The 24,808-nt window shown below is 33.7% G+C and overlaps 1 protein-coding gene across 2 annotated transcripts in view; it reads left to right on the forward strand.

Moving 5' to 3' along the window:
• The window catches only part of EIF5B (eukaryotic translation initiation factor 5B), a 90,611-nt gene that overhangs the window by 43,735 nt on the left and 22,068 nt on the right, over nucleotides 1-24,808 (forward strand). For both annotated transcript variants that reach the window (XM_060645313.2, XM_060645322.3), the window contains 8 exons: nucleotides 3,255-3,353; nucleotides 4,041-4,130; nucleotides 6,133-6,207; nucleotides 11,047-11,333; nucleotides 20,193-20,300; nucleotides 20,480-20,590; nucleotides 23,168-23,235; nucleotides 23,778-23,919. In XM_060645313.2, coding sequence (XP_060501296.1) covers nucleotides 3,255-3,353; nucleotides 4,041-4,130; nucleotides 6,133-6,207; nucleotides 11,047-11,333; nucleotides 20,193-20,300; nucleotides 20,480-20,590; nucleotides 23,168-23,235; nucleotides 23,778-23,919 — 980 coding nt within the window. The remainder of the gene's footprint in view (nucleotides 1-3,254; nucleotides 3,354-4,040; nucleotides 4,131-6,132; nucleotides 6,208-11,046; nucleotides 11,334-20,192; nucleotides 20,301-20,479; nucleotides 20,591-23,167; nucleotides 23,236-23,777; nucleotides 23,920-24,808) is intronic.

Genomic DNA, 24,808 nt, shown 5'->3' on the forward strand with positions numbered 1-24,808 from the left:
AAAAGAGACTGTCAGAAACCAAGAGCCAGCTAGCTATGTGCTGTCTGCAGTAAATCCACTTTAAGTGTACTGATATAGATAAAATGGTAAAAACAGATACCAAAAGAAAGCTGAAGTTGTTATATTAATCTGAAGTACTTCAGAACAAGTAAAATTACCAAAATAAAGACCTACATTGCATATGATAAAAAGTGAATGCCTCATAACTTTATAACAATCTTATGTGTACCTAACTACAGGTTCACAAACATTCACTAAAATAGACCATTTTTGGGGAGCCATAAAATAAATGCTAAAACATTTAAAAGATTTGAAATCTTACAGTGTTTTCTGGGGGACCAAAACAGAATTAAACTAGAAATGAATAATAGAAATATATCTACAAAATCAGTAAATATTTAGAAATTAAACCACACTTCTTACTAACCCCTGAGTCCAGGAGAAACTCTTACTGAAAATTTGAAAATATCTTGAATTAGAAGAAAAAAAAAAAGAAGGAAAACACAGCATATTAAAATTTGTGGGGTGCAGCTAAAGCAGTTCTTAGAGGGGAATTTGTAGTATTAAAATGCTTGTTTTAGAAAAAGAAGGTCTCAAATCAATAGTCTAAGCTTCCCATTTAAACTAAAAAAGAAAAAAAGGCAGAAAGAAAAATGCAGAAAGCAATGTAGTATAAAACAAGACTTAATAGAGAATCATTGAAACCAAAAGTTAGTACTTTGAAAAGATCAATAAAAATGATAAACTTCTAGATTGGCTAAGAAGAAAAAAGAGACAAGACACAAATTACTGATACCATGAGGAAAGAGTGGGGAGGGATATATCATCATTACAGATTTCCAGGTGTTAAAATGATAAAGCAATATAATGAACAGCTCTGTGCTAATAGATTGAAAAGCTTAAGATAAAATAGGGCCATTCCTTAAAAGACACAGACTATCAAAACTTAAAATCTATCATGATGAAGTGGATTTTATCCTGGGAGTGAAGGCTGGTTCCATTTTGAAAATCAGTAAATGTGTTTAAAGAAGCAAAACTACATGGATGCAGAAAAATCATTTGACAAAATTCAGTAAGCATATATGATAGAAATTCACAAAGTAGAAAAGTTCCTTATTTTGCTAAAAGAGATCTACAAAAAAAAAAATACACAATTGTTGCACTTAATGATGAATTATGGCTGCTAAACCCTAATATTGTAATTAAGGCAAGGATGTCCATTCTCACCACAATCATTCCACATTGTACTGGAACATCCTAGAGTTGTAATTAGGGGAAAGAAAGAAAAAAAAAGTAAAAGACATACAGATTGAAAGGAAGAAGTAAAACTCTATTTACAGATGACAATTGTTTACATAGAAACTACTGTGAAATACCACTGAAAAAACATGAAACCCTACAACCAATAAGTGAGATTAACAAAGTTATAGATAGGGCCAGCATGCAAATACCAATTGTATATCTGTATGCTAGCCATTAACAGCTGAAAATCAAAACCGTATTATTTACAGTAGCACCCCACCCCAAAAATAAATTGAAACAGTTATAATTCTAATATTTGTGGGACCTATATGCTGAAAACTATAAAAAAAAAACACTGATGAAAATAATCAGAGAACTTTGTAAATGGAGAAATGTTGTATTCATGGATAGGAAAACTTGATATTGTTAAGATAATCAGTTCTCCGAAATGATCTGTAGATTCAGTGCAATCCCAGTCAGCAGTAGGATATTTTGAGTATCTATAAGCTATTTCTAAAGTGTGTATGAAGAGATGAAGGAGTTAGAATGGCCAAAATAATTTTGAAAAGAATATACTTGAAGAACTCAGAATATTGTACCTGATTTCAAGACTTACTGTAAAGCTGCAGTCATCAGTACAGTGTGATAATGGCAAAAGCAGCAATAAAGACAAATAGATCAATATAATAGTCTGTATATGGTCAGTTTGTTTTTTTCTGTCATAGGTAAAAGGCAGTTTATTAAGTAAAATACAGTATTTGCAACAACTGATACAATTGGGAATCTGTATGCAAAAACAAAAACCCAAAAGCGTCATCCTAAATCTCATTAAATAAAAATTAACACAAAAAAGATCATAAATCTAAATATAAAATGTACAACTATAAAACTTTAGGGGAAAACATAGTAGAAAGTCTTTGTGACCTTGTGTTAGTGATTAGTTTAACTTCAAAAGCATAATTCATAAAAGGAACAAATTTGAGGAAGTCCAGTTAAAAACTTGTTCAGCAAAAGACACCATTGAGACAGTTCAAAGACAGTACCTCAAAATCACGTATCTGACAAAGGATTAATATGCAGAATATGAGAAGATAACTGTATTCAATAAGAAAAGCAACAACCCTATTTAAAAATGGGCAAAAGATTTGAACAGAAACTTAAACTATAAGCAATGAAAAGAACGTTTAACATTAGTCATTATGGAAATTCAAATTAAGACCACCATGAGGTTTCACTACATATTTATTGAAATACTTACATTTAAAACATCTTTTTCTGGCAAGTATACAGAACAGTTGGAACTCACCTACTTTACTGGTTGGAATGCAAAATGGTAAAGCCAATTTGGAAAACAGTTGGCAGTTTCTTACAAAATTAAATACCTATTTACATAATGTCCCATCATTCCCACTTCAAAATATTTACCACAAAGAAATGTTCACATAGAAACCTGCATACAAATGTTTGTAGCAGCTTTATTCGTAATTGTCCAAAACTGGAAACAACTCAAATGTCCATCAGTTGTCTAAAAGATAATGGAACTGTAGTATATACTTAACAATAGAATGCTACTCAGCAATAAAAAGAAATGTATTAGTACACATGAGGATGACTCTAAAATCCATTATGATGACAACAGCCCAGACTATAAGGTTTAATTTCTGTGATATTTTGGAAAAAAATCTTTTGGGAAAGAGAACAGATAGGTGGTTGCAAGGATGTAAGTAGGGTTTGACTACACCGAACAGCCTAGGGTGATGGAATTGTTCTTCATCTTGTGTTTAATAACTCTGCTCATCTGTCAAAAGTCACAGAACTGGACACCAAGAAAGTAGAATTTTAGTGTATGTATATTTTACAATATCTTATATAAAAAAGATTTTTCCATGAATGTTCTTTTATATTTCAGGGTATGTATCTCTGGGGTGAATAAAATGTTACCTTTTCAAGTAGCATTTCTTAAATGATATGCAAATAGCATAAATCTAAAGTTTTTCATTCTTATCACTTAGGTGTTGAAGTGCCATCAAAAGACTCTTTGCCAAAGAAAAGGCCAATTTATGAAGATAAAAAGAAGAAAAAAACACTACAGCAGCTAGAAAATAAAGAAGGTTTGTATACAAAGTGACCTATGACTTAAAAATATTTGGGGGGCGCCTGGGTGGCTCAAGTCGGTTAAGCGTCCGACTTCGGCTCAGGTCATGATCTCACGGTAAGTTCAAGCTCCGCGTCGGGCTCTGTGCTGTCAGTTCAGAACCTAGAGCCTGCTTCGGATTCTATGTCTCCCTCTCTCTCTGCCCTTCCCCCACTCACGCTCTGTCTCTCTCTACCAAAAACTGAATAAACGTTAAAAAAAATTTTTTAAATTTTGTTTGACTTTCTCCTACAGCATTCAAAACAATGTCTTTTAAAGAAACTGGAAATCAGAATTACATATTGAAACTTACTATACCTTATTTCCTATTATTGTTAATCATTCTCAGCTGATTTAAATGACAGGTTAATGGAAAAGTGCTTTTGTTCGAAAAACCTAGATTGTACCCAAAAACTATTCTTGATTATTCTTATTTTTTCTTTGTTTCCTTCTCAACCTTTTTGTAATTTTCCATTCTATTCCTCGAATAGAAAGAAACTCTGTTTCCTGTAAAATATATGACTGATATTTAAACATTTTCTAAACGTGCTGAAGAATTCAAGTTTGTACTATTGGTTTTTATTCAGTACTTAACAACAGAGTATCCTAACAGAAATTATGCACTGAAAAAGTATTGTTAACTTGGTTTCTGTCTTGTTTTCAGTGTCTGAACCAATAGAATTAAATGCTGCTGTAGAAGTGGTAGAACAAGGAGTACCAGAAAAGGAAGAGACGCCACCTCCTGTTGAACCAGGCCAGTAGCACTAATTGCTTCCTATTAAATAGCATTGGTGTGTCAGAAGTTGTCTAGTCATTATTAGTGTGGGGAAACCAAATATCTGTCAGGATGGTCTTTTTCATACTTCTTTTCTCTAAACCATTCCTTTCCATTTCCATTTTGAAAAAGTGTAGGAGATTTGAATCAGTTTCTTTTTAATAGTATCAGTAAAATGTAGAGAGGATAGAAGTTTTTAGATTTTTTCTGATGTTTTCATTTATGGGTCAGAAATCTTAGGTGGTGCCAAGAAGACCTGAAGTTCTTTATTTAATCCTTTGGAAACAAATTGATAGCATTTTAATGAGAACTATTTAAGAGTCATAAAAATTGGCATTTTTAAACCTCCTTGGAGGTCAACTTCTATTTACTAAATCAAATAAGAGGATTGTTTATTCATTGTGTGTGTGTGTGTGTTTTGAGGTTGGAGAAAAATCTTTGGCTTTTTTTTTGTTTGTTTAAGATAAACATTGTTCTAATTCATTAGACTACGTATTGATAGAGCCAGAGGTTAACTAAATGTGTGGTAATAATATCAAGAGAAGCTCCATATTGTAAAGTTTGGATTGGGAATAAAAAGCAAGAGAATGTCAAGACTGACCCACACTAGTGAAAGATATCATTTCTGGTTCCTTTCCTTCTTTCTCCCCTTCTGTTCTTGGTATAAAATGGATCATTTACTTGGCACAACTCAGGTTAACATGATGACATTAGAGGAATTCAGGTTGATACACTTAATAGCAGTCCATTATTTTAGGTGACATTTGTAGCAGTAGAAAGAATTGTTAATTTAAAAGGATGTTTTGGGTACGTGTACCTGACTCATTTCCTTTTCCTCAGGATGACTCAACCAAACTTGTTGTCAAGTAATAATTATTACAGGGAAGCAAATACCACATGTCCTATGATTTGAGAATAGTTTTGCTTTATTGGATTTCATAAAAAAGAGTCATTAATATTGAGAATATTAAATCTTGAATTCAAAATTATACCTTTCTGGATACTTTTGGATTGTCAGCAGATATTCTATTCTTATTTTCAACTGGAGTAGAGGTGTAGCTTTGTACCTACAGCTATATAATTTAAGTAGTATTTGTATGTATCTGTAGAGGTTAAAGCAATAAAATAAGTAGTAAATTCTTAGGTATGAAGTAGAAGTTTGAAACATCAAAATGGAGATACAGTAAGTCCCCTCTTATCTGCAGGGGATATGCTCCAAGACACCCAGTGGACGCCTGAAACAGCAGATAGTACTGAATTCTGTATATACTATGTTTTCTCCTTTACATACATAGCTGTGATAGAGTTTAACTTATAAATTAGGCACGTAAGAAAAGAACAGTAATGAGTAATAACATGAACAATCAGAATGATATACTGTATGAAAAGTTATGTGAACGTAGTCTTTCTCTTTTAAAATATTGTACTGTACTCTCCTTGTGATGATGTGATATGACAAAGCACTCACATGATGAGATGAAGTGAGATGAGTGATGTAGGCACTGTGATGTAATGTTAAACTACTGTTGACCTCCTGACCATGTTAAGAAGGAGGATTGTCTGCTTCCAGACCACAGTTGACTGTGGGTAACTGAAAATGCAGAAAGCAAGACTAGATAAGGTGAGGGGACTTTTGTGAAATTTCATTTTTGCTCAAGAACCTAGGAGTACGACCATCTACCCTTTTCAGAATCTAACAAAACATTTAAATGTCTGAGTTTCTAATATTTTAATTATGTCAAATATGAAATCTGGATTAAGTGTAATTTCATGTATTCAAAATTCTGGGTAATTGTGCAGCATTTGGTAATAGTAAATTATAACATGCTAGCTATATTGAAAAAAATAATTCAAAGATAATGAGATTGTATATGTGTTTTTGCATAATGAAAACATTTTTAATGTCAGCATAATTTTCTACTTTTTTCTAAAAGCAATTCCCTATTTCTAGATGATTTCTAACAAAAATCTTTGTTTACAGAAGAGGAAGAAGAAACTGAAGATGCTGGATTGGATGATTGGGAAGCTATGGCCAGTGATGAGGAGAGAGAAAAAGGTGAATAGCTTATAAGTACACATTGATAAATCTCGTGGTAATTAGAGGTGTGTATATTTAAAGGAATGGTCAGTCTTCTGATGATGAAAGCCATATGAACATTTCTGAGAATAAAAACCAGTCTTGATTTCTCCATTGCCATGGTTCCTAAATCCTTATGTGGATCCTCATTTTATGAATAAATGGTTTTTCAGAAGATCCTAGGATTTAAAATACATTTTTTCAGTGGCGCCTGGATGGCTCATTTGGTTGCGTCCTAACTCTTGATTTTACCTCAGGTCGTGTTCTCATGGTTCACGAGTTCAAGCCCCACATTGGGTGCCTGTCTCTGCCTCTCTCTGTGCCCCTCCCCTGTGTGCACACTCTCCCTCTCAAAAATAAATTTTAAAATATGTATACATATATGTATATATATTTCAGTATGATGTTATAAATGGGATTAGGTTATTAAAGGTAGCCTACCAAAAGCCCCTTTAACTTAAAACATAATACAAAGATAATGCAAGTAAATGGTACCTAATCAATGTGATTAAACAATTTTTCTTTGTCATTACTTTCTGTCATTTATTATTAAAGTCTACTTTCTTTGGTTTTAATTTCCTGATTTTTCCCCCTAACTTCTTAAATTTTTTTTTTTATACATTTATTTATTTTTGAGAGACAGAGAGAGACAGAGCATGAGCAGGGGAGGGGCAGAGAGAGGGAGACAGAATCAGAAGCAGGCTTCAGGCTCCGAGCTGTCAGCACAGAGCCCAACGCGGGGCTCGAACCCACCAACCGTGAGATCATGACCCGAGCCGAAGTCGGATGCTCAACCGACTGAGCCACCCAGCCGTCCCACTAACTTCTTAAAATGGATATTTGTTTATTTAGAGTTTTTTTCCTTAATATATGTGGGTTTTTTTTTTTTTTTTGGAAGTTTTCGTTTTAATTACAGTTAATATACAGTGTTATATTAGTTTCAGGTGTATGATAATGTTTCGGCAATCCTGTGTATCACCTGGTGCTCATCATAACAAGTGCACTCCTTAATCCCCATCACCTATTGAATTCACCCCTACCCTCTCCCCAGCCTCTGGTAACCATCAGTTTGCTCTCTGTAGTTAAGAGTATTTTTCTTGGTTTTTCTATTTCTCTCTTTCATATGCCCTTTGCTTATTTGTTTTGTTTCTTAAATTCCACATATGAGTAAAATCATGATATTTGTCTTTCTCCGACTGATGTATTTCACTTAGTGTTAGACCCTCTAGCTCCATCCATGTTGTTGTTGCAAAATGGCAAGACGTCATTCTTTCTTATGGCTGAATAATATTCTGTTGTATATATATATTCCACATCTTCTTTATCCATTCATCTATCAGTGCATACTTTGGCTGCTTATATATTTTGGCTATTGTAAGTAATGCTGTTATAAACATAAGGGTACATGTATCCCTTTGAGTTAGTGTTTTTGTATTTTTGGGGGGTAAGTGCCTGGTAGTGTCATTACTGGATCGTAAGATAGTTATATTTTTAACTTTTTGAGGAATCTCCATACTGTTTTCCACAGTGGCTGCACCAGTTTGCATTCCCACCAACAGTGCACTAGGGTTCCTTTTTTTCCACATCCTGGCCAACACTTAATATATGTTTTTAAAACTAAATTTTTCTTTAAGCTTTAGTCCTATTTCACAAGTTCTGATGATATTTGTAATTTCCATTTTAATATATTTTAGCTGATTTATAGAAATGTAGTTTTTAATTTACAAAAGTGGGATTTTCTGATTATTTTCTTGTTACTTCATTGAGATCACAGAACATAAATGTATCTTTTTGAAATATGTTGAGAGGGGCGCCTGGGTGGCTCAGTAGGTTAAGCATCTGACTTCGGCTCAGGTCATGATCTGGCAGTTCGTGAGTTTGAGCCCTGTATCAGGCTCTGTGCTGACAGCTCAGAGCCTGGAGCCTCCTTCAGATTCTGTGTCTCCCTCTCTCTCTGCCCCTTCTCTCCTTGCACACTGTCTCTCTTTCTCTCTCTCAAAAATAAATAAACATTAAAAAAATTGAAATATGTTGAGAATTAATTTACAACCTAATACATGGTTGATTATTGTAAATGTTTAATATGTGATTGGAAGTTGTTTATATTCTGCAGTACTGTGTGCCTTGTTCTCTATAGAGTTAACCCTTGAACAACATGGATTTGAACTCCAGGAGTTCACTCACATGCAAAGTTTTTTTGTTTTTTTTTTTATAAATACAGTGCTATAAATATATTTCCCTTTAGATTTTATTCATAACATTATTATTTCTCTGGTTTATTTTATTATAGGAATATAGTATGTAATACACATAGCATAGAAAATATGTGCTAATCAACTATTTATGTTATTACTAAGGCTTACGGTTAGTGGTAGGCTATTAGTAGTTAGGTTTTTGAGGAGTCAAAAGTTATACATGGATTTTTGACTATGCAGGGCGACAAACATCTCTAACCTCCACATTGTTCAAGGGTAAACTGTTTTTAATCAGATTTATCATTTTGCTCAAGTGTTTTTTATTCTTTTTTTTCTGGAGTGCGTTTTTTCTCTGTTACTGAGAGAGGTGGGTTAAAATCTCCTGCCCTAATTGTAAATTGTCTGTTTCTCCTTGAGTTCTGTTAATTTTGTTTAATATATTTTAGTACTTTATTATTAGGTGAGTACACTCATTTTTTGATGAATTGATGCACTGATTTGTTATTCTATTATGTTTTATTTATATTTTATTTTTTTATTTATTTCTAGTAATGCTTTTTGCCTTAAAGTATACATGATATGGCTATACCAGCTTTGAGTCACATGATATTTTTCTGTTTTTATTTTTCTGTCTCCTTAAGTAGCGCATATTTGAGATTTTTAAATCCAGAGTGTCAATCTTTATATTTTACCTAGACCACTTAGCCCATTACATTTAACCCTTGATGTAATTAATGAAGTATACTTATTATCTTTATCTTATTTAGTCCTTATTCTGTTTCTTTTTTTCTCCTTTCTAACCGTTTTTGGGATTGGGTTTTTTTGTTTGTTTTGTTTTTAATTCCATATTTTCCTCCTTCCATGAGCTTGGAAGTTGTATACTCTTCCACTTACTTTTAGTGGTTACTCCAGGATAAAAGTATCCTTTTTAACAAAGATATTTGAACTATTAGTGTTTAATATTACCCTCTTTCCAGACGGACAATGCATACCACAGAATACATGAAGAACATTTATCTACTTCTCAATTTATATATCATTATTCTCATTTATTTTAATTCTCTGTTTTAAATCCCATAATAGCTTCTTAAGTTTATTCATATTGTAAGCTTTTTGTTGTGTTTCATTTCTTTTTGTGTCTCTGACCTTCCATTTGAGATTATTTCTCCTGGCCTGAAGAACACCTTTTAGAATTTCCTTTAGTATGAATCTGTTAGTGAGGCATTCCATTTTTGCTTTTCTAAAAATACCATTATCTCATCTTAATTCTTGAAGGGTATACTTATTGGGTGAGGACCTCTTTGTTGAAATTCTCTTTAACATTTTAAAGATACTATTCCCTTGTGTTCGCTTTCATGGTTTCTTTTGAGAAGTCAGATATCAGCCTAAAGTTTTCATGTGTCTTTGGCTTTCAGCAGTTTTATTATGATGTGGCCAGGTTCAGTTTCCTTTTATTTATTCTGCCTATAGAGCTTTATCAATGTATGGTTTTATGTTTTTATCCATTTTACAATGTTATGAACCATTATTTCTTCTCAGGGATTCTAGTTATGCCTATGATATACCTTCCTGTTATATCAATGTGTCGTCTTTTCTGTGTTTTTCACATAATTGAATTTCCATGGTTCTTTCTAGGTTGTTTCTTCTTATCTGTCTTCTGGTTCACTAATTTTCTCTTCAGCTGTTTCTCCTGTCCTGTTAAACCCATCTTTTGGGTTCCTAGTTTTGTCTCCAGTGTTTTCTAGTTTTAGATATTCCATTTAACTATTTTTTATAGTTCTTTACTTTCTAAAGTTTTTAATCTTTTGCTCCCTGGATGTTAGAAACATAGTCATTTTTAAATTTTGGTTTTATAACCTCAGTGTATAGACATTTTGTGGGTTTCTGTATGCTGGCTTCCATCCTGTGATTCGTTTTTTCATGTGACTCATTATTTTCATATATTGTGCTGGATATTATACTTGTAAAACTGCAAAATAATTTGAGGTCAAGGATGGTGTTTTCTTTCTCCAGAGAAAATTTATGTGTACAATCCACCAGGAGTCTGAATGAACTAGCAATATGGAATCATCTTATTCCAAATTTAGAATTGATAGAATCTGGAGGTGATTGGCCAATAACAGGGAGGTCCTGTGTATTTTCTATTCATTCTAACTGCTAGGGTGCAGTTCTCCAGGATTTTACTCCACAATAAAGAGTAGTCAACCTTACCCCTCTGAGTCCTTAATAGGCCCAATACCTGGACTCCTAAGCACTGCTTAAGCTCACCTTCTCTAGAATCAGCAAATGACCATTGCTTCTCTTCCTTTGTGCTAAGATCAAGTGCAGAATCAGCAAATGACTCCAAGGGAAAGAAATTGTAAGCATTTTGTTCCCCTTATTGTGTTCCTTTTCTGTCTTTAGGTTGTCTTAGTAATATATTAAGTTTTTATTGTTAAATGGCAATCTTCATTGTAACATGTTGACCAATGCTTTGCTTTTATGATGCATGAAAACAATTTAGCATTAATGATGTTTTATAATGTTACTGCCTTACTTAGTGCACCCTTAGTATTTCCCCTTAATCTTGACAGAAATCTCCATTTTTAACTTTCATTTATTTTAAAATCTTTTTTACTAAAAGAAGAAAACACGGTGCATATAGAAGTAAAAGAAAACCCTGAAGAAGAGGAGGAGGAGGAGGAAGAAGAGAGTGAAGAGGAAGAAAGTGAAGAGGAAGAGGAAGAGGAAGGAGAAAGTGAAGGCAGTGAAGGTGATGAAGAAGATGAAAAGGTGTCCGATGAGAAAGAAGCGGGGAAAATGTTAGATAAAAAACCAAGTAAAGAAATGAGTTCAGAATCTGAATATGACTCTGATGATGATCGAACTAAAGAAGAAAGGGCTTATGACAAAGCCAAACGGAGGATTGAGGTATTTATTTTCCCGTTTGTCTTTCTCTTTACTCCTTTCCTCCCCACTCCTCTAGGATCATTAGAACTATCCTCTGAACTAAAGACAATGTGGTACTGGTATGAGAACAGATAATACAGGTGAATGAAACAACTGAAAGTCCAAGAATAAACCCTCATATTTCTGGCCTATTGATTTGTTGTCAAAGATACCAAAGCAATTCAGTGGGAAAAGGATACCTTTCTCAACCAAATGATGCTAGTTAAATTAATAAAAAGTTTAGTCTCTGACCCCACATCATACCTAAAAGTAATCTTAGATCAGAGATAGAGCTAAAGATGTAATAAACTAAAGGTATGAATTTAGAAAAAATGCAGAGCAAAATATTTATGACTTTGGGTTAGACAACAGGTCTTTGACACTGATCTAACCCAAGGACCTTACTCCCTGACCTAAGTCATAATGGTATACTGCTTCATCAGTTATTTCTTGTTTTCTCTAAATTTTTATGTGCTCTTTGAGTGTTGGTTTACTCTGAGCACATACCTTCTAGTCATAAACACTAAACTAGTGTTTGCCTTGTATATTTTAGGTAGTTGCTGTGAGGCATCTGATCACTTTAGTTGTTTAAATCTAGTGGGTTACTGAGGCATCTTTCTATTTAGTAAAGTGTACATACCTACCAGGCTTAGTATATTTTTCCTATGTAATGCAGTAGACTTGAGAGTTTTCTTCAATTCTGTCAGCTTAGTATAAATAATAACAATAAAAACTAGTTTTCTTGAGGGTGCTAAACTGTTTTAAAGCTAAAAATTATTTTAGCTTTTCTTTGTTAAAAGGGGTGCCTGGGTGGCTCAGTCAGTTGAGTGGCCAACTCTTGTGATTTTGGCTCAGGTCATGATCCCAGGGTTGTGGGATTGAGTCCTGTGTCAGACTCTGCTCTGAGTATGGAGCCTGTTTTAGATTCTCTCTGTCTCTATAATAATAACAATAATAATAATAATATATATTTTTTTCATTTATAATCCTAATTTTTTAATTTTTTTGTTTTGATAACCTGTATGTCAGTGTTTGCCTCTTTCCTCTGTGAAGCCTACAAAGGGATACATTTTCAGAATTTCTTAAGAAGATCTGTTGATTTAAGTTCGATTTCTCACCCTATCACTATTGACAGTTTTAGGCAATATAATTCTGTTTTGGAGGATAGTCCTCTTCATTTAGGACATTATACAGCATCCCTGCCCCCCACCCACTAGATACCAGTGGCATTCCCTTCTCTTTCCCATTATAACTGCAGCTTCCCATAGCACCTACTCAAGCCAACTGTCTTGCTCTATACCCATTTGTGAGAGACAGTTTGTACTGTGATCATTTAAAAATAATGGGTATAAAGCAGAAAGTAAAAGTTTCCCCATTATCTCACTTCCCAGACCTGTTCATAGTTCTGCACATGTTCAAGTTTTTTAAAATGTTTAATTAAAACTAAGAGGCACCTGGGTAGCTTAATCAGTTAAGCATCTGACTCTTGATTTCAGCTTGGGTCATGATCTCACAGTTTGTGAGACTGAGCCCCGCATCAGGTTGCCTGCTGACGGTGTGGAGCCTGCTTAGGATTTTCTCTCTCCCCATCTCCCTCCCTCTCTTCCTACCCCTCCCCAACTTGTACTGTCTCTCTCAAAATAATAAACATTAAAAAAAACGAAGTTAGATAATAAATTTTGTAGATACATATTCTTTTCTTCACATAATATGCTATGGACCTCTTAGCACAATAGTTTTTTTAAGCAGCTTTGTTGAGATATCTACATATCAAAGAATTGATCCATTTTAAGTGTACAATTCAGTACAATTTTGTAAATTAGAGTTGTTCATCTATTGTCACAACTCAACATTAGAGTATTTTTATCACCCCAGGACACCAATTTGCGTCATTCCCTATTCCTAGTCCTACATATACAGCAGTTCCTATGCCCACCCTCCCTGTCCCCTCATCTACAGTTTTGTTTTCCATGGTGTGGTCAGTTGCATTCTGGAAGCAGATTATCCTCCTCCTGATGTATTGTCAGAGGGTCAGTAGTTGCCTAACACTATGTCATTCACCTTACTTCATCTCATTACATAGGCATTTCATAATCTCACATCATCATAAGAAGAAGGGTGAGTGCAGTACAATAACATACTTTGAGAGAGACCATATGTACATAACTTTTATTGCGGTATATTGTTATCCTCGTATTTTATTACTAGTTATTATTAATCTTTTACTGTGCCTGGTTTACAAATTTATCATTGATATGTATAGAAAAAACATGTAGTATATATAGGGTTTGGTACTATCTGCAGTATCAGGCATCCACTGGGGGTCTTGGAATGTATCACCACCCCTTGGATAAGGAGGGACAGATGTAAATTCAGTCATATAATATGTGTTTTTTTGTGTCTGGCTTATTTTACTTACCCTGGTTATCTGTGTGGTAGCTGTATCAGAATTTTGTTCATTTTTATTGCCAAATAGCATTTTGCTGTATAAATATACCATATTTTATTATTATCTATTCACTAGAGGACAGAGTTGTTTCTGCTTTTTGGCTATTATGAATAGTACTGTTATATACATGCATTTGCATATGAATCTTTGTATGGAAATGTGTTTTCATTTGGGGGGGAAGGGTGGGAGTATGTACTCCTAAGAGTGAAATTGCTGGATAATATGGTAAATTTGTGTTTAACTTTTTCAGAAATTGTTAAACTCTTTTCCAAAGTGGCTGCACAATTATAGATTCCAACCAGTTGAAGGTTCTCTGTATCCTCACTAATACTTGTTAACCTTTGTCTTTTCAATTATAGCCATTCTAGTGGATATGAAATAGTATATATCTTATTGTGGTTTTAATTTGCATTTCTCTGATGTTGAGCATTTCTCAGTTTGCTTATTGGCCCTTCCTGTATCTTCATTGGTAAAACATGTATTCAAATTATTTGTCTTTTTATTATTGAGTTGTAAGAGTTCTTTTAGTTTTTTTAAATTTTGTTAACGTCAGTTTATCAAAATTTGCTGTTATAGAGCATGCTTCTAGTGTTGTAGTATAGAAATCTTTGTCTAACCTAATGTCATGAATATTTTGTCCTGTTTATTTCTAAATTTATACCTTCAGTTTCTTCTGTCTTTAGCGCTACCTCTGATAAATTAAAAAAAATTTTTTTAAATATTTATTCATTTTTGAGAGACAGAATGTGAGTGGGGGAGGGTCAGAGAGAGAGGGAAACACAGCATCCAAAGCAGGCTCTAGGCTCTGAGCTGTCAGCACAGAGCCCGATGTGGGGCTCGAACTCATGGACTGCGAGATCATGACCTAAGCTGAAGTTGCATGCTTAACCGACTGAGCCACCCAGGCGCCCCTCTGATCTGTTTTAAGATACCTTTTATGCATGATGTGGGGTCATAGACAAAGTTCATTTTTTATTAATTTAACTAGCATCATTGTTTGAAAAAGCTATCCTTTTCCCATTGCTTTGGCATCTTTGACAAATCAATAGGTCGGAAATATGAAGGTTTATTTGTGGACTTTCATTTCTGTTTCATTCACCTGTATTATCTGTTCTTCTGCTAGTACCACACCCTCTTTATTATAGTTTTATAGTAAGTTTTAAGATAGGGAAATCTTCCATTGTTATTCCTTTTCAAGATTATTTTGGCTATTATAGGTCACTTGCTTTTCCATATAAATTTTATGTTCAGTTTGTCAATTTCTGCAAAAATCTTGCTTAGATTTAGCTGGTGATTGTGTTGAATCTATAGGTCAATTTAGGGAGAATTATCTATTTTAATATTATTGAAATAGGCTGATGATTATACATTCAGTTGGATCTTTTACAGTTTCTTCTAGTAGTGTCTTATAGTTTTCATAGTTTGAGATTTGTAATTCTTTTAAATTTATTACTAGGTATTTTACTGTTTTTGATACTATTGAATGGGATCACAATTGAAAAAATTTTTTTTTCATTTTTCAGTATAAAGAAATACAGTTGAGTCTTATAGATTGATCTTGTATCCTGTAGCTATACTGAAATATTTTTTATTCTAATAAAATGTGTGTTATGTGTTAAGCTAACACATTCTTTGTGGGGAAAGCATTCAGATTTTCACCATTAACTATGATGTTAATAGTGCCCTTTATAGGTTTGAGGAACTTCCTTTCTTTTCCTAATTTGTGAGAGTTTATATCATAAATGGATATGGGTACTTTTTGTATGATATGTATTGAGGTTTTTTTTTTTTTTTTTTGTATTAATATATGATGTATTAACATTAGCTTTCAAATGTTAAGCTAACACTTGCATTACTAGAATATATCCCACTTGATCCTGGTATGTAATTCTCTTTATATGTTACTGGATTTGGCAATATTTTGCTGAGGTTTTTGTGGTCTATACTTATAAGTGATATTGATCAGTAGCTTTGCTTATCATATGTTGGTCTGGCTTTGGTGTCAATTTAAAATTAGCTTCCTTAGGATTGGTCAGGAAGTCTTCCTCCTCTTTTTTTCTGCAAGAGTTTGTGAAACATTGTTTTTTCTGTTTTAAATGGTAGGCAAAATTTACTAACAAAGCTTTTTTCTGTGGGGAGATTTATAAATTTCTAATTCAATTTCTTGTTATCTTTTTGTCATATTTTCTTTTTCATCTTGAGTCATGCTCAGTAATTTTTGTCTTTCTAATAGCTATTGTGTTTTATCTAGGTTGTGAGCATGAAGTTCTTCATTGTATCTTTTTACAGTCTTCTCAGTTTCGGTAAAGTTAGTGGTGTCTCTTTTGATTCTGATTTTGGTGACCAGTGTCTTTCCTCCCATCCTCACCCCCCGCCCCCCGTCAATCTAGTGAAAGGTTTTCCACCTTTTTGATCATCTCAGAGATCCAGTTTTTGGTTTTCTATTTAGCCCTTTGAATATGTTACCCCATTGCCTTCTGGCCTTTTTTTTTTTTTTTTTTTTTTGATGAAAATTAAGCTATTAATCTTACTTGGGTGCCTTTGTACACAATGAGTGATTTTTCTATATGAAGATATTTTTTTTTAACCTTGATTTTTAACAACTTTAATGTGTGTTGATGAGGATATATTTGTATTTATTCTGCTTAGAGTTTATTCAGTGTCTTAGATATGTAGATGAAGGTTTTTCATCCATTTTTGCAAAGTTTTCTGCCATTATTTCTTCAGGTATTTTTTCTGCCTATTTCTCTTTCTCCCTTCCTTCTGGACTCCCATTATATGCACATTGGTGCACTTGAGAGTATCCCACAGGTCTCTTGAGGTCTTTTCACTTTTCCCAGTTGTCTTTTCTTTTTATTGTTCAGATTATATAACCTCTCTTAATCTATGACTTTAGATTCTTCTGCCAGTTTGCATCTACTGTTGAGCCCCTCTAGTGATTTTTTTTTTAATATGTTAATGAATTTTTTAACTTACAGTGATTTGTTTTCTCTTTGTTGATGTCTTCTGTTGATTAGTCATCATTACACTTTCCTTTATTTCTTTAAATATGGTTCTCTTTAGTCCTTTGAACATATTTATATTAGCTGCTTTCAAGTCTTTGCTAAGTCTAATATCTGAGCTTCTCACCTTTTTTTAAGTTTATTTACTTACTTGGAGAGAGAGAGAGAGAGAGAGAGAGAGAATGAGAGAGAATGAGCTGGGGAAGGGCACAGAGAAAGAGAGAGAGGAAGAGAGAATCCCAAGCATGCTCCACACCGCCAGCACAGAGCCTGATGCAGGGCTCATACTCATAAACCCTGACTGAGATCATGACCTGAGCCGAAATCTAGAGTTGGATGCTTAACCAGCTGAGCCACCCAGGCACCCCAAGGTTTCTGACATTCTGTAGACCACTTTTTCTTTTATAGGTCACATTTTGCTGTTTCTTTGTATGTCTTGTAATTTTTTGTTTATAAGTAGACATTTTAGAGAATATAGCAATTCTATAGATTTAGATATATCTATAGATTTAGATATATCTGTATATTTAGAGAATATATGAATTCTTTTAGCTCCTTACAAATGTAGTGGTTTTAGCTATTTTTGTTTACTTGATCATTGAGTCTTGTGGATTGCTTCTGTAGTATGATGCTGATGATGTTTCTTCTCAGGTATTTGTTTGTTTTTGGTATGTTTCTTAAGCCTGGCTTCTTAGGGCTTGTACCTGATTGCTAATCCTAGTGGTCAGCCAAGTGACTTGTCAGTGGTTGTGCTTAAACACCTGGAGCTGGTAAGGATTCCACCATTTCCCAGTGGATCTGGCAGTTTACTAGTCCACTCTTTATGCATTTGTAAGCCTCTTGTTGAGCCGGTAATGAGTAATTTACTAAGGACGTGTCTGGTTTCTTCTGACAGCCCTCTGTAGGAACACAGCTTTCTAGAGTACCAGTGATAGATAGGATCTTAGCAGTGCCTACTTTGGCTGTCTTGTTCCATATACTCCTCTGTTAAATTTCTGATTGATCCTTCCAGGTTATTGCTTGCCCCACCACTATTGAGACCTTAGTCTAGTTGCGATTTTAGCCTTTTCTCTTTTTTTGCCATTGACATCTCTCCTGTTTTAGACAGTGCTTTCAGGTATGAAACCCCCTGCTCCTCTATCTCATACCTCTTCATCCCATGGAGCTGTGGGAGTGTGGGGAGTATGATGGAACAAGTCTAGTCTAAAACTTCATAGGCTTCTGTTACTCTCACAGGTGGGCAATAGATTTTCTTGAATTAATGTTTTCTCAGTTTGTTATGTTACCTTTGGTTGGTTTCTAGAGTCTTTCAGTGGTGGTTGTTTTGGTTATTTTGCTCAGTTTTGTTTCCTTTTGGGGGAGAGGATTTGCTGAGCCATTCATTTCATCGTTGAAGAAGTCCTGCCTCAGTACCTTTACTGCTACAAATTGTACTCCATCTTATGGAAAGATCCTAATTAGTCTGTTTGAGCTGCCAGAACAAAATTTCTCAGACTGGGTGCCTTAAACAACAGAAATTTATTTTCTGATAGCTTTTAAGGCTAAAAGTTCAAGATTAAAGAGTCAGATGGTGGTTTTCTGGTGAGGGCTCTCTCTGGTTAGCAGATGCCTGTCTTCTCACTGAGTCCTCATATGACCTTTACCCTGTGCAGGCTCAAAGAGAGATTTTTTTTTTTTTTTTTTTTTTTTTTTTTTTAACTTCTCCTCTTAAGGACACTTGTCCTATTGGATTACGGCCCCACCCATATGAGTTCATGTAACTTTAATTGCCTCGTTAAAAGCCCCATCTCCAAATATAGTCACATTAGGAGTTAAGAATTCAGTGTATAAATTTGGGAGAGATGCACTTCAGTCCATAACATTTCATGATTCCAAAACCTTGCCACATATAACTTTCTAAAATCCATAGCAGACTTTTGGATAAGAATCTCCATTGTGGAAGGAGTCTCTAAATGATTCTATGCAACCACTAGGTTTCAGCCTTGGGTTTGAGGAAATATTCATTAAGAAACCCCCAACTACAGATGATTAAGTGGTTACTAATTTTTGCTGTTCTAAAACAATACTGCAGTGAACAAACACGGTTGTACATATGCATTTCTGTATGCTTATGTCATTGTTTCAGGACAGATACTTTCAGGTAGAATTTCTGAGTTAAAGTCTAAACTACATTGCCTTCCAGAAAATTGTAATGCTACACCAAGTGTGGGAGAAAAGGCAAATTTTCAACCATTTCAGATCCTAACTAAGGTCATGATGTCTATATTTGAGTCTTACAGAGTGTAAGGTTCTTATGTATGACTCCTTGTTAGTAAATACATCTGACTTTTGACATTCCAAAATGTTTTTTCATTCCATTTTCTGTAGAAAGATCCAGTGTCTAGTGGTAGAAAGTAAGTAATTTTTACAAAAATGGTTTTTAGATGGAAAATAGTTTTATAAATCACATCAAAATTTTGTTAGAAGTCTTATCTCCTTTAAATGCCCAGTTTACTATACTCAAAAAGTTGGCCTTTCAAGGAGCTGCTGGCATGTGTGTTTTTGTTTGGTTTTCAGCTGAAGTAGCTAGGTATATGCTACAAGAGAAACACATGATCCAAGGACATGCCTCTCAGGCTTGATGAGTGGTATCTTAAGGTAGGAAATGTCATTAGACATCTTAGGCTGAGGATTAAATATACCCTCTCTTAATTGAAAGTTTTTTCGGTAAAGTTTATTTTAACTTATTTTGAGAGACAGAGAGCGCACACATGCAAGTGGGAGAGAGTGAGGGAAACAGATTCCCATGCAGGCTCCAGGCTTTTAGCACAGAGCTTGATGTGGAGCTCAAATTAATAAACCAGAGCTGAAGTCAAGAGATGCTTAACTGACTAAGCCACCCAGGTGCCCCTCAATTGAAAGGTTTTATAGCGTTTGTACACTATCAAAGTTTTCAAATAAATTGCTTTGAAATATTTTATTTTATAGTTTTGAAGTTCTAATGAAATTGTTTGAATGCAAGAGTATATATACCTCCTTTTATATAAATCCCCACATAAGTTAGAGGTTGTACTGTATACTAAGTATGATAGAAGATCAATTTCTTATATTCCATTAAATAAGCAATGTACAATAGTGTTCAGAAAGTTGGAGCCAAAATTTTACATGATTTTTACTCTTAATTTAATAATGTTGCTCTGAAATCTATTTTAGCAGGTTTCCCTTTGTCCAAAGGTACTGTAAAGGGAATTAGATTGTAAAGTTTACATTGTAAAGTGCAGTTACATGTAGTTAAATCAGCAGAGAACCTTGGATGAAGGTTCTGGCATTCTCTTGCTAAGGCAACATAATTTAAAGGATGATGGCAGTCAAGGTTTGAAATAATTTTGTGATTTTTTTTTTCATTCCTAGAAACGGCGACTTGAACACAGTAAAAATGTAAATACAGAAAAGCTAAGAGCTCCTGTTATTTGTGTACTTGGACATGTGGATACAGGGAAGACAAAAATTCTAGATAAAGTAAGAAAATATTGTTAGCTTTGATACAACTTCTTAAGTAAGTGAATGATATCTTATAAAAAGCTAATAGAAACCATAGCACATATAGGCAGTTCTGTTAAATAGGTTGCTACCTTCTTACTGCTTTTGCTTCTTTTTATATGTTGAAATACAAATCTGAATCTGCTATCTTATCCCAGCTTCGTCACACACATGTACAAGATGGTGAAGCAGGTGGCATTACGCAACAAATTGGGGCCACCAATGTTCCCCTTGAAGCTATTAATGAACAGACTAAGATGATTAAAAATGTAAGTACAAATGTAAATGTATTTTGCATGTTTCAGTCTCTAACAAAAATTCAAATATAGGAAAAAAGGTTAGTATAAAGTCCCACGTGCTCACTATTTATAATTAACATTTGTGCCACTTTGCTCTGTTTTGCTTCAGATCTTTTTTTTCACCCCCAAAAGAAAACATTAGATGAATAGGAGCCCTCAAGTTTCATTTCCTTTCCTCTTGCTCCCAGAGGCAATCACTATTTTGAAGTTAGAGTATGTTTCACCTACATGTTTTAACACTTTCACCATAGATCTCCATGTTTAAAAACTGTTTCCTCCCACACCCTTTTTAGCTTCTATCAAATTGATTGTATTTTCTTTATCTCCCTTATATTCTCTACTTTGGAGATATTCAGCTTATTTATCCAAAATATAACACAATAAAGAAAATCACATAAGATTAAGGTAAAAACTTAATGAATCATTATAAAGCAAAACCTTAGTGTAATCCATGTTAGGAGATAGAACCTTGGCAATTACCTCAGAAGACCTCTCTTATGTCCCTTTCCAATCAAAACACTCTTCTACTCAGGAGGAACTTTTAAAGTAATCTCTACCTTTAATGTGTTAGAGGTTGCAAAATGTTCCTATTCTAAGCCTATTATTGTGTTTTTTTATTGGATTACTTCTTTAGAAAACTGCCTGGTTTGCTGTTTGGTTACTCAGGATAATATGTATCGTGAAGGCAGAATAAATGCCTAATCCTTTACCTTATTTACTAACTTTTAAAATAAAGAGTGACTAATTTTGTTTGGTTTTGTATTGCTGTAAACTCATGGATTGAAACATATTTACTGTGTTTTAATTCATTTATTCTTGCGGTGAGATAGTCTCATCTTCATCTACTGATTGGCTACTGAGTCTTTTTGGTTCGCTTTTAGTAGTGTTTGGTTGCATCCATGCTGTTTGGTGTAGCAGAATCTTCTAGGCTCATCTACATACCATGCTCCAGTCTTGGAACTGGGCCTTATAAAAAAAAAAAAAAGAAAGAATCCGTAATTCCATTATCCTAGAGCAGGTGAAAAAGGGTAAATTTGGAACTGAGAAGTAATAAAATTGATAAATGACACACATGATAAATTATTACATGCTAATGTGTCTTTACTCCTTATTTTGTCTTAGTTTAGTATATAGAAAGGGTCTACAAATTTGTCTCCAGTTTGAGGAAGGGAGGTTTGGTTGAGATTATGTTTTATGAAGCTTGTTTTCTGGTAGATTCCTAAGGAAGGAATAATGGGAATAATATTCTTTGAATTTTTGAATATTGCATACTTTGTGGCCTTCATCCTGGAAAGTCAGTTGGCTCCATATAAAATATTTGATTCTCATTTTCTTTCCTTAAATATCTTAAATGTTACGCTGGTTTCTTCTCACATAAATTATTGCCTTTCAAGTTTGATCACAAGCTGGTTTTCATCTTTTTATAAGTAATGTGGCCTTTCTGCATCTTGGTGTTGATTGTTCCAGGTCAGTTTTCCAGTTATGTGGAAATTTTCCAGTTCCATCTCAGTATGTAGTTTAAAATATTTGAGCACCATTTTCTTGAATTATAGTTTTTTAAATTCATAATTTAGAATTTATCTTGGTTGTAATTTATCTGGTATTTCTATGTTAGTCATTGGGGATTTTTCAACAGCTCATTCCACTAGTTGCCAGAACTTGAAATCTGGTTTTATTTTAGAACACAGTTAAAGAGCACGATTTTTATTAGACGTATGTTAAAGTTCTCAGGATAACTTTTATATGACAATTCTATTTTTTGTATTCCAGAAATACAAAATAGAAATAATTATGGTGCCCAGTGAATGTTGATTTAAAATCACCAGTATGCAAATATGAGGTTTTACATGATGAATCATTTTGACATAGAACAGGAGATAAGATTTTGAAAAATCATTTGAAGATTGACAAAAAGTATAGATAAACAAGTAAAAGTTTTGTGTGTGTGAGAGAGAGATTTGTTGGTCAGTGCCACACTTTAGGTTAAAGGAGAATGTGCATATCAGGCATGTTGTAATTTTTTTCCATTCATTAATGAACTTTTGTCCAGAAAATTAAGTGTTTATGATGTTATGATGTTATTTAAATAAAGCAGCATATGAAGTCTTTCTTAAAGATATTTCAGGTTGATGAGGTAAATTTTCTTTAAAATGTATTTTAGGATATTTTTCAAAGCTTAGAATTGCTTTAAAGTTGGAACAGATACATTTTTCAAACAGCGAGAACCTCTTCTTGCATGTCACCTTTTTATAGATAGTCACTCTAAGATGACTGCTGTCATTTATTACTTACTGATAATCTGCTCAAAAATTTTTATGACCTTAACAAAGAGAATGTATTCTTATTTCATTTTTTTACTTGGAAAACTCCTTTTGATATTAATGAAAATACTGTTGTGCTTTGCTGCTTGACTCACTGTTTTAAAACCATTTTTTAGAAAAGGAAGTGGTGATATTTTTAAGTTTTCATGGCAGAATAATTGTTTTTATAAGAAACTTTATAAAGTTTGGCTTCCTTAAGCTCTCCACTTTTCTTCACCTTTTCTAGTTTGATAGAGAGAATGTACGAATTCCAGGGATGCTGATTATTGATACTCCCGGGCATGAGTCTTTCAGGTAAGAGCAACTTGAAACCAAACTGCTTGAAACGATTAAGTCTAAAGTTCAGTGAGTCATAACGTCTGATTAATCAATTTTTGGGTTGTATTTTAAGATATGTGGTCCCACTGTTGATCCTTATCTGTGCCTTACTGAATATGCAGTACTTTATTTGGATACTTGTATTTTGTAGAGATCTTTTATACTTTGAAAGACCAAATCCTAATACATACTTGGTCTATCTCCTGTGAAACCCATTATAGGTGGAATTTATCCTGTTGCCTCTTGGCCATATTCCTTAGCGCAAAAAACTTGGCCAGTACAATTTGCAGAAATATTGGAGTAACTTCTGGAACTAACTCATTCCAGCTGATGTCAATTCACTGTGTCAGATAAGCATTTGACAAGTTAAGGGCTAATGGCACTTGAATGTTAATGCATGCGCTTCATTTTTTTTTTTTTTTTTTTCTGTAGGTTTTACAAAGAAATTAAAAATTTGTTTAAGCAAAATAGTAATTTTAAGATTTCTACTTATTCATCTTTTCCCCTCTTTTCAACAGTAATCTAAGAAACAGAGGAAGCTCTCTTTGTGATATTGCTATTTTAGTCGTTGATATTATGCATGGTTTGGAGCCCCAAACAATTGAATCTATTAACCTTCTGAAATCTAAAAAATGTCCCTTCATTGTTGCACTCAATAAGGTAAGCTCCCCTGAAAAATTAAATGTGAAGACATGGTTCTTAAATTTTTGTGATTAAACAAATGTGCTATAGTATAACTTTCATATAAGAATATGTACTCATGCCAAGTTAAATGTATTTTGACAGATTTATACACACGTATAAAACCACTACCATCAGAACATAGACCATCTCCATATTCCCAGAATGTTCCCTCGTATTCTGTTACAGTAAGCCTACCCCCTTTGTCAAGCCCAAACACTGATCCTCCCATCAGATCAGTCTATAAAACAGACTATTTCATATTAATGGAATTACACAGTGTGTAATCTTTTGAGTCTGGCATTTTCCACACACTTGTTATTTTGCATTTATCCATGTTGCATATACCATTAGTGGTTCCTTTTCATTGATGAGTAATATTTCATCATCTGAATAATACCACACTTCATCCAACTTACAAATTGAAGAATATTTGCATTGATTCCACTTCTAGCTTATTAAGGAAGCAGCTATGAACATTTCCACAGGTCTTTGGGTTGAAATTTCTTTTGGGTAACTATTTAAAAAGAGAACTGCTGTATTTATATGTTTCACTTAATTAGAAAATGACATTTTCCCAAAGAGATCATACCACTTTATATTTTAGGATTTCAGTTCTGCAAATTCTTGCCAACATTTGTTCTACCTACAGCCGTTGTAGTAAGTGTATAATGCTAAATTATTATGGTTTCATTTGCATTTCTGTCATGACTAATGGCATCAAGAATCTTTTCATGTATTTATTTGCCATCTCTCTCTTTGTGAAGTAACTATTTTAAAATCTTGATTCATTTTTTATTAGATTGTTGTCTTGTGGAATTTTTAGAGTTCTTCATTGTTGATATAAGTCTTTTGTCAGTTATGCATA

This window comes from Panthera onca, chromosome A3 (assembly GCF_046562875.1).
Source record: "Panthera onca isolate mPanOnc1 chromosome A3, mPanOnc1 haplotype 2, whole genome shotgun sequence".
In the NCBI taxonomy this organism is placed as follows: domain Eukaryota; kingdom Metazoa; phylum Chordata; class Mammalia; order Carnivora; family Felidae; genus Panthera; species Panthera onca.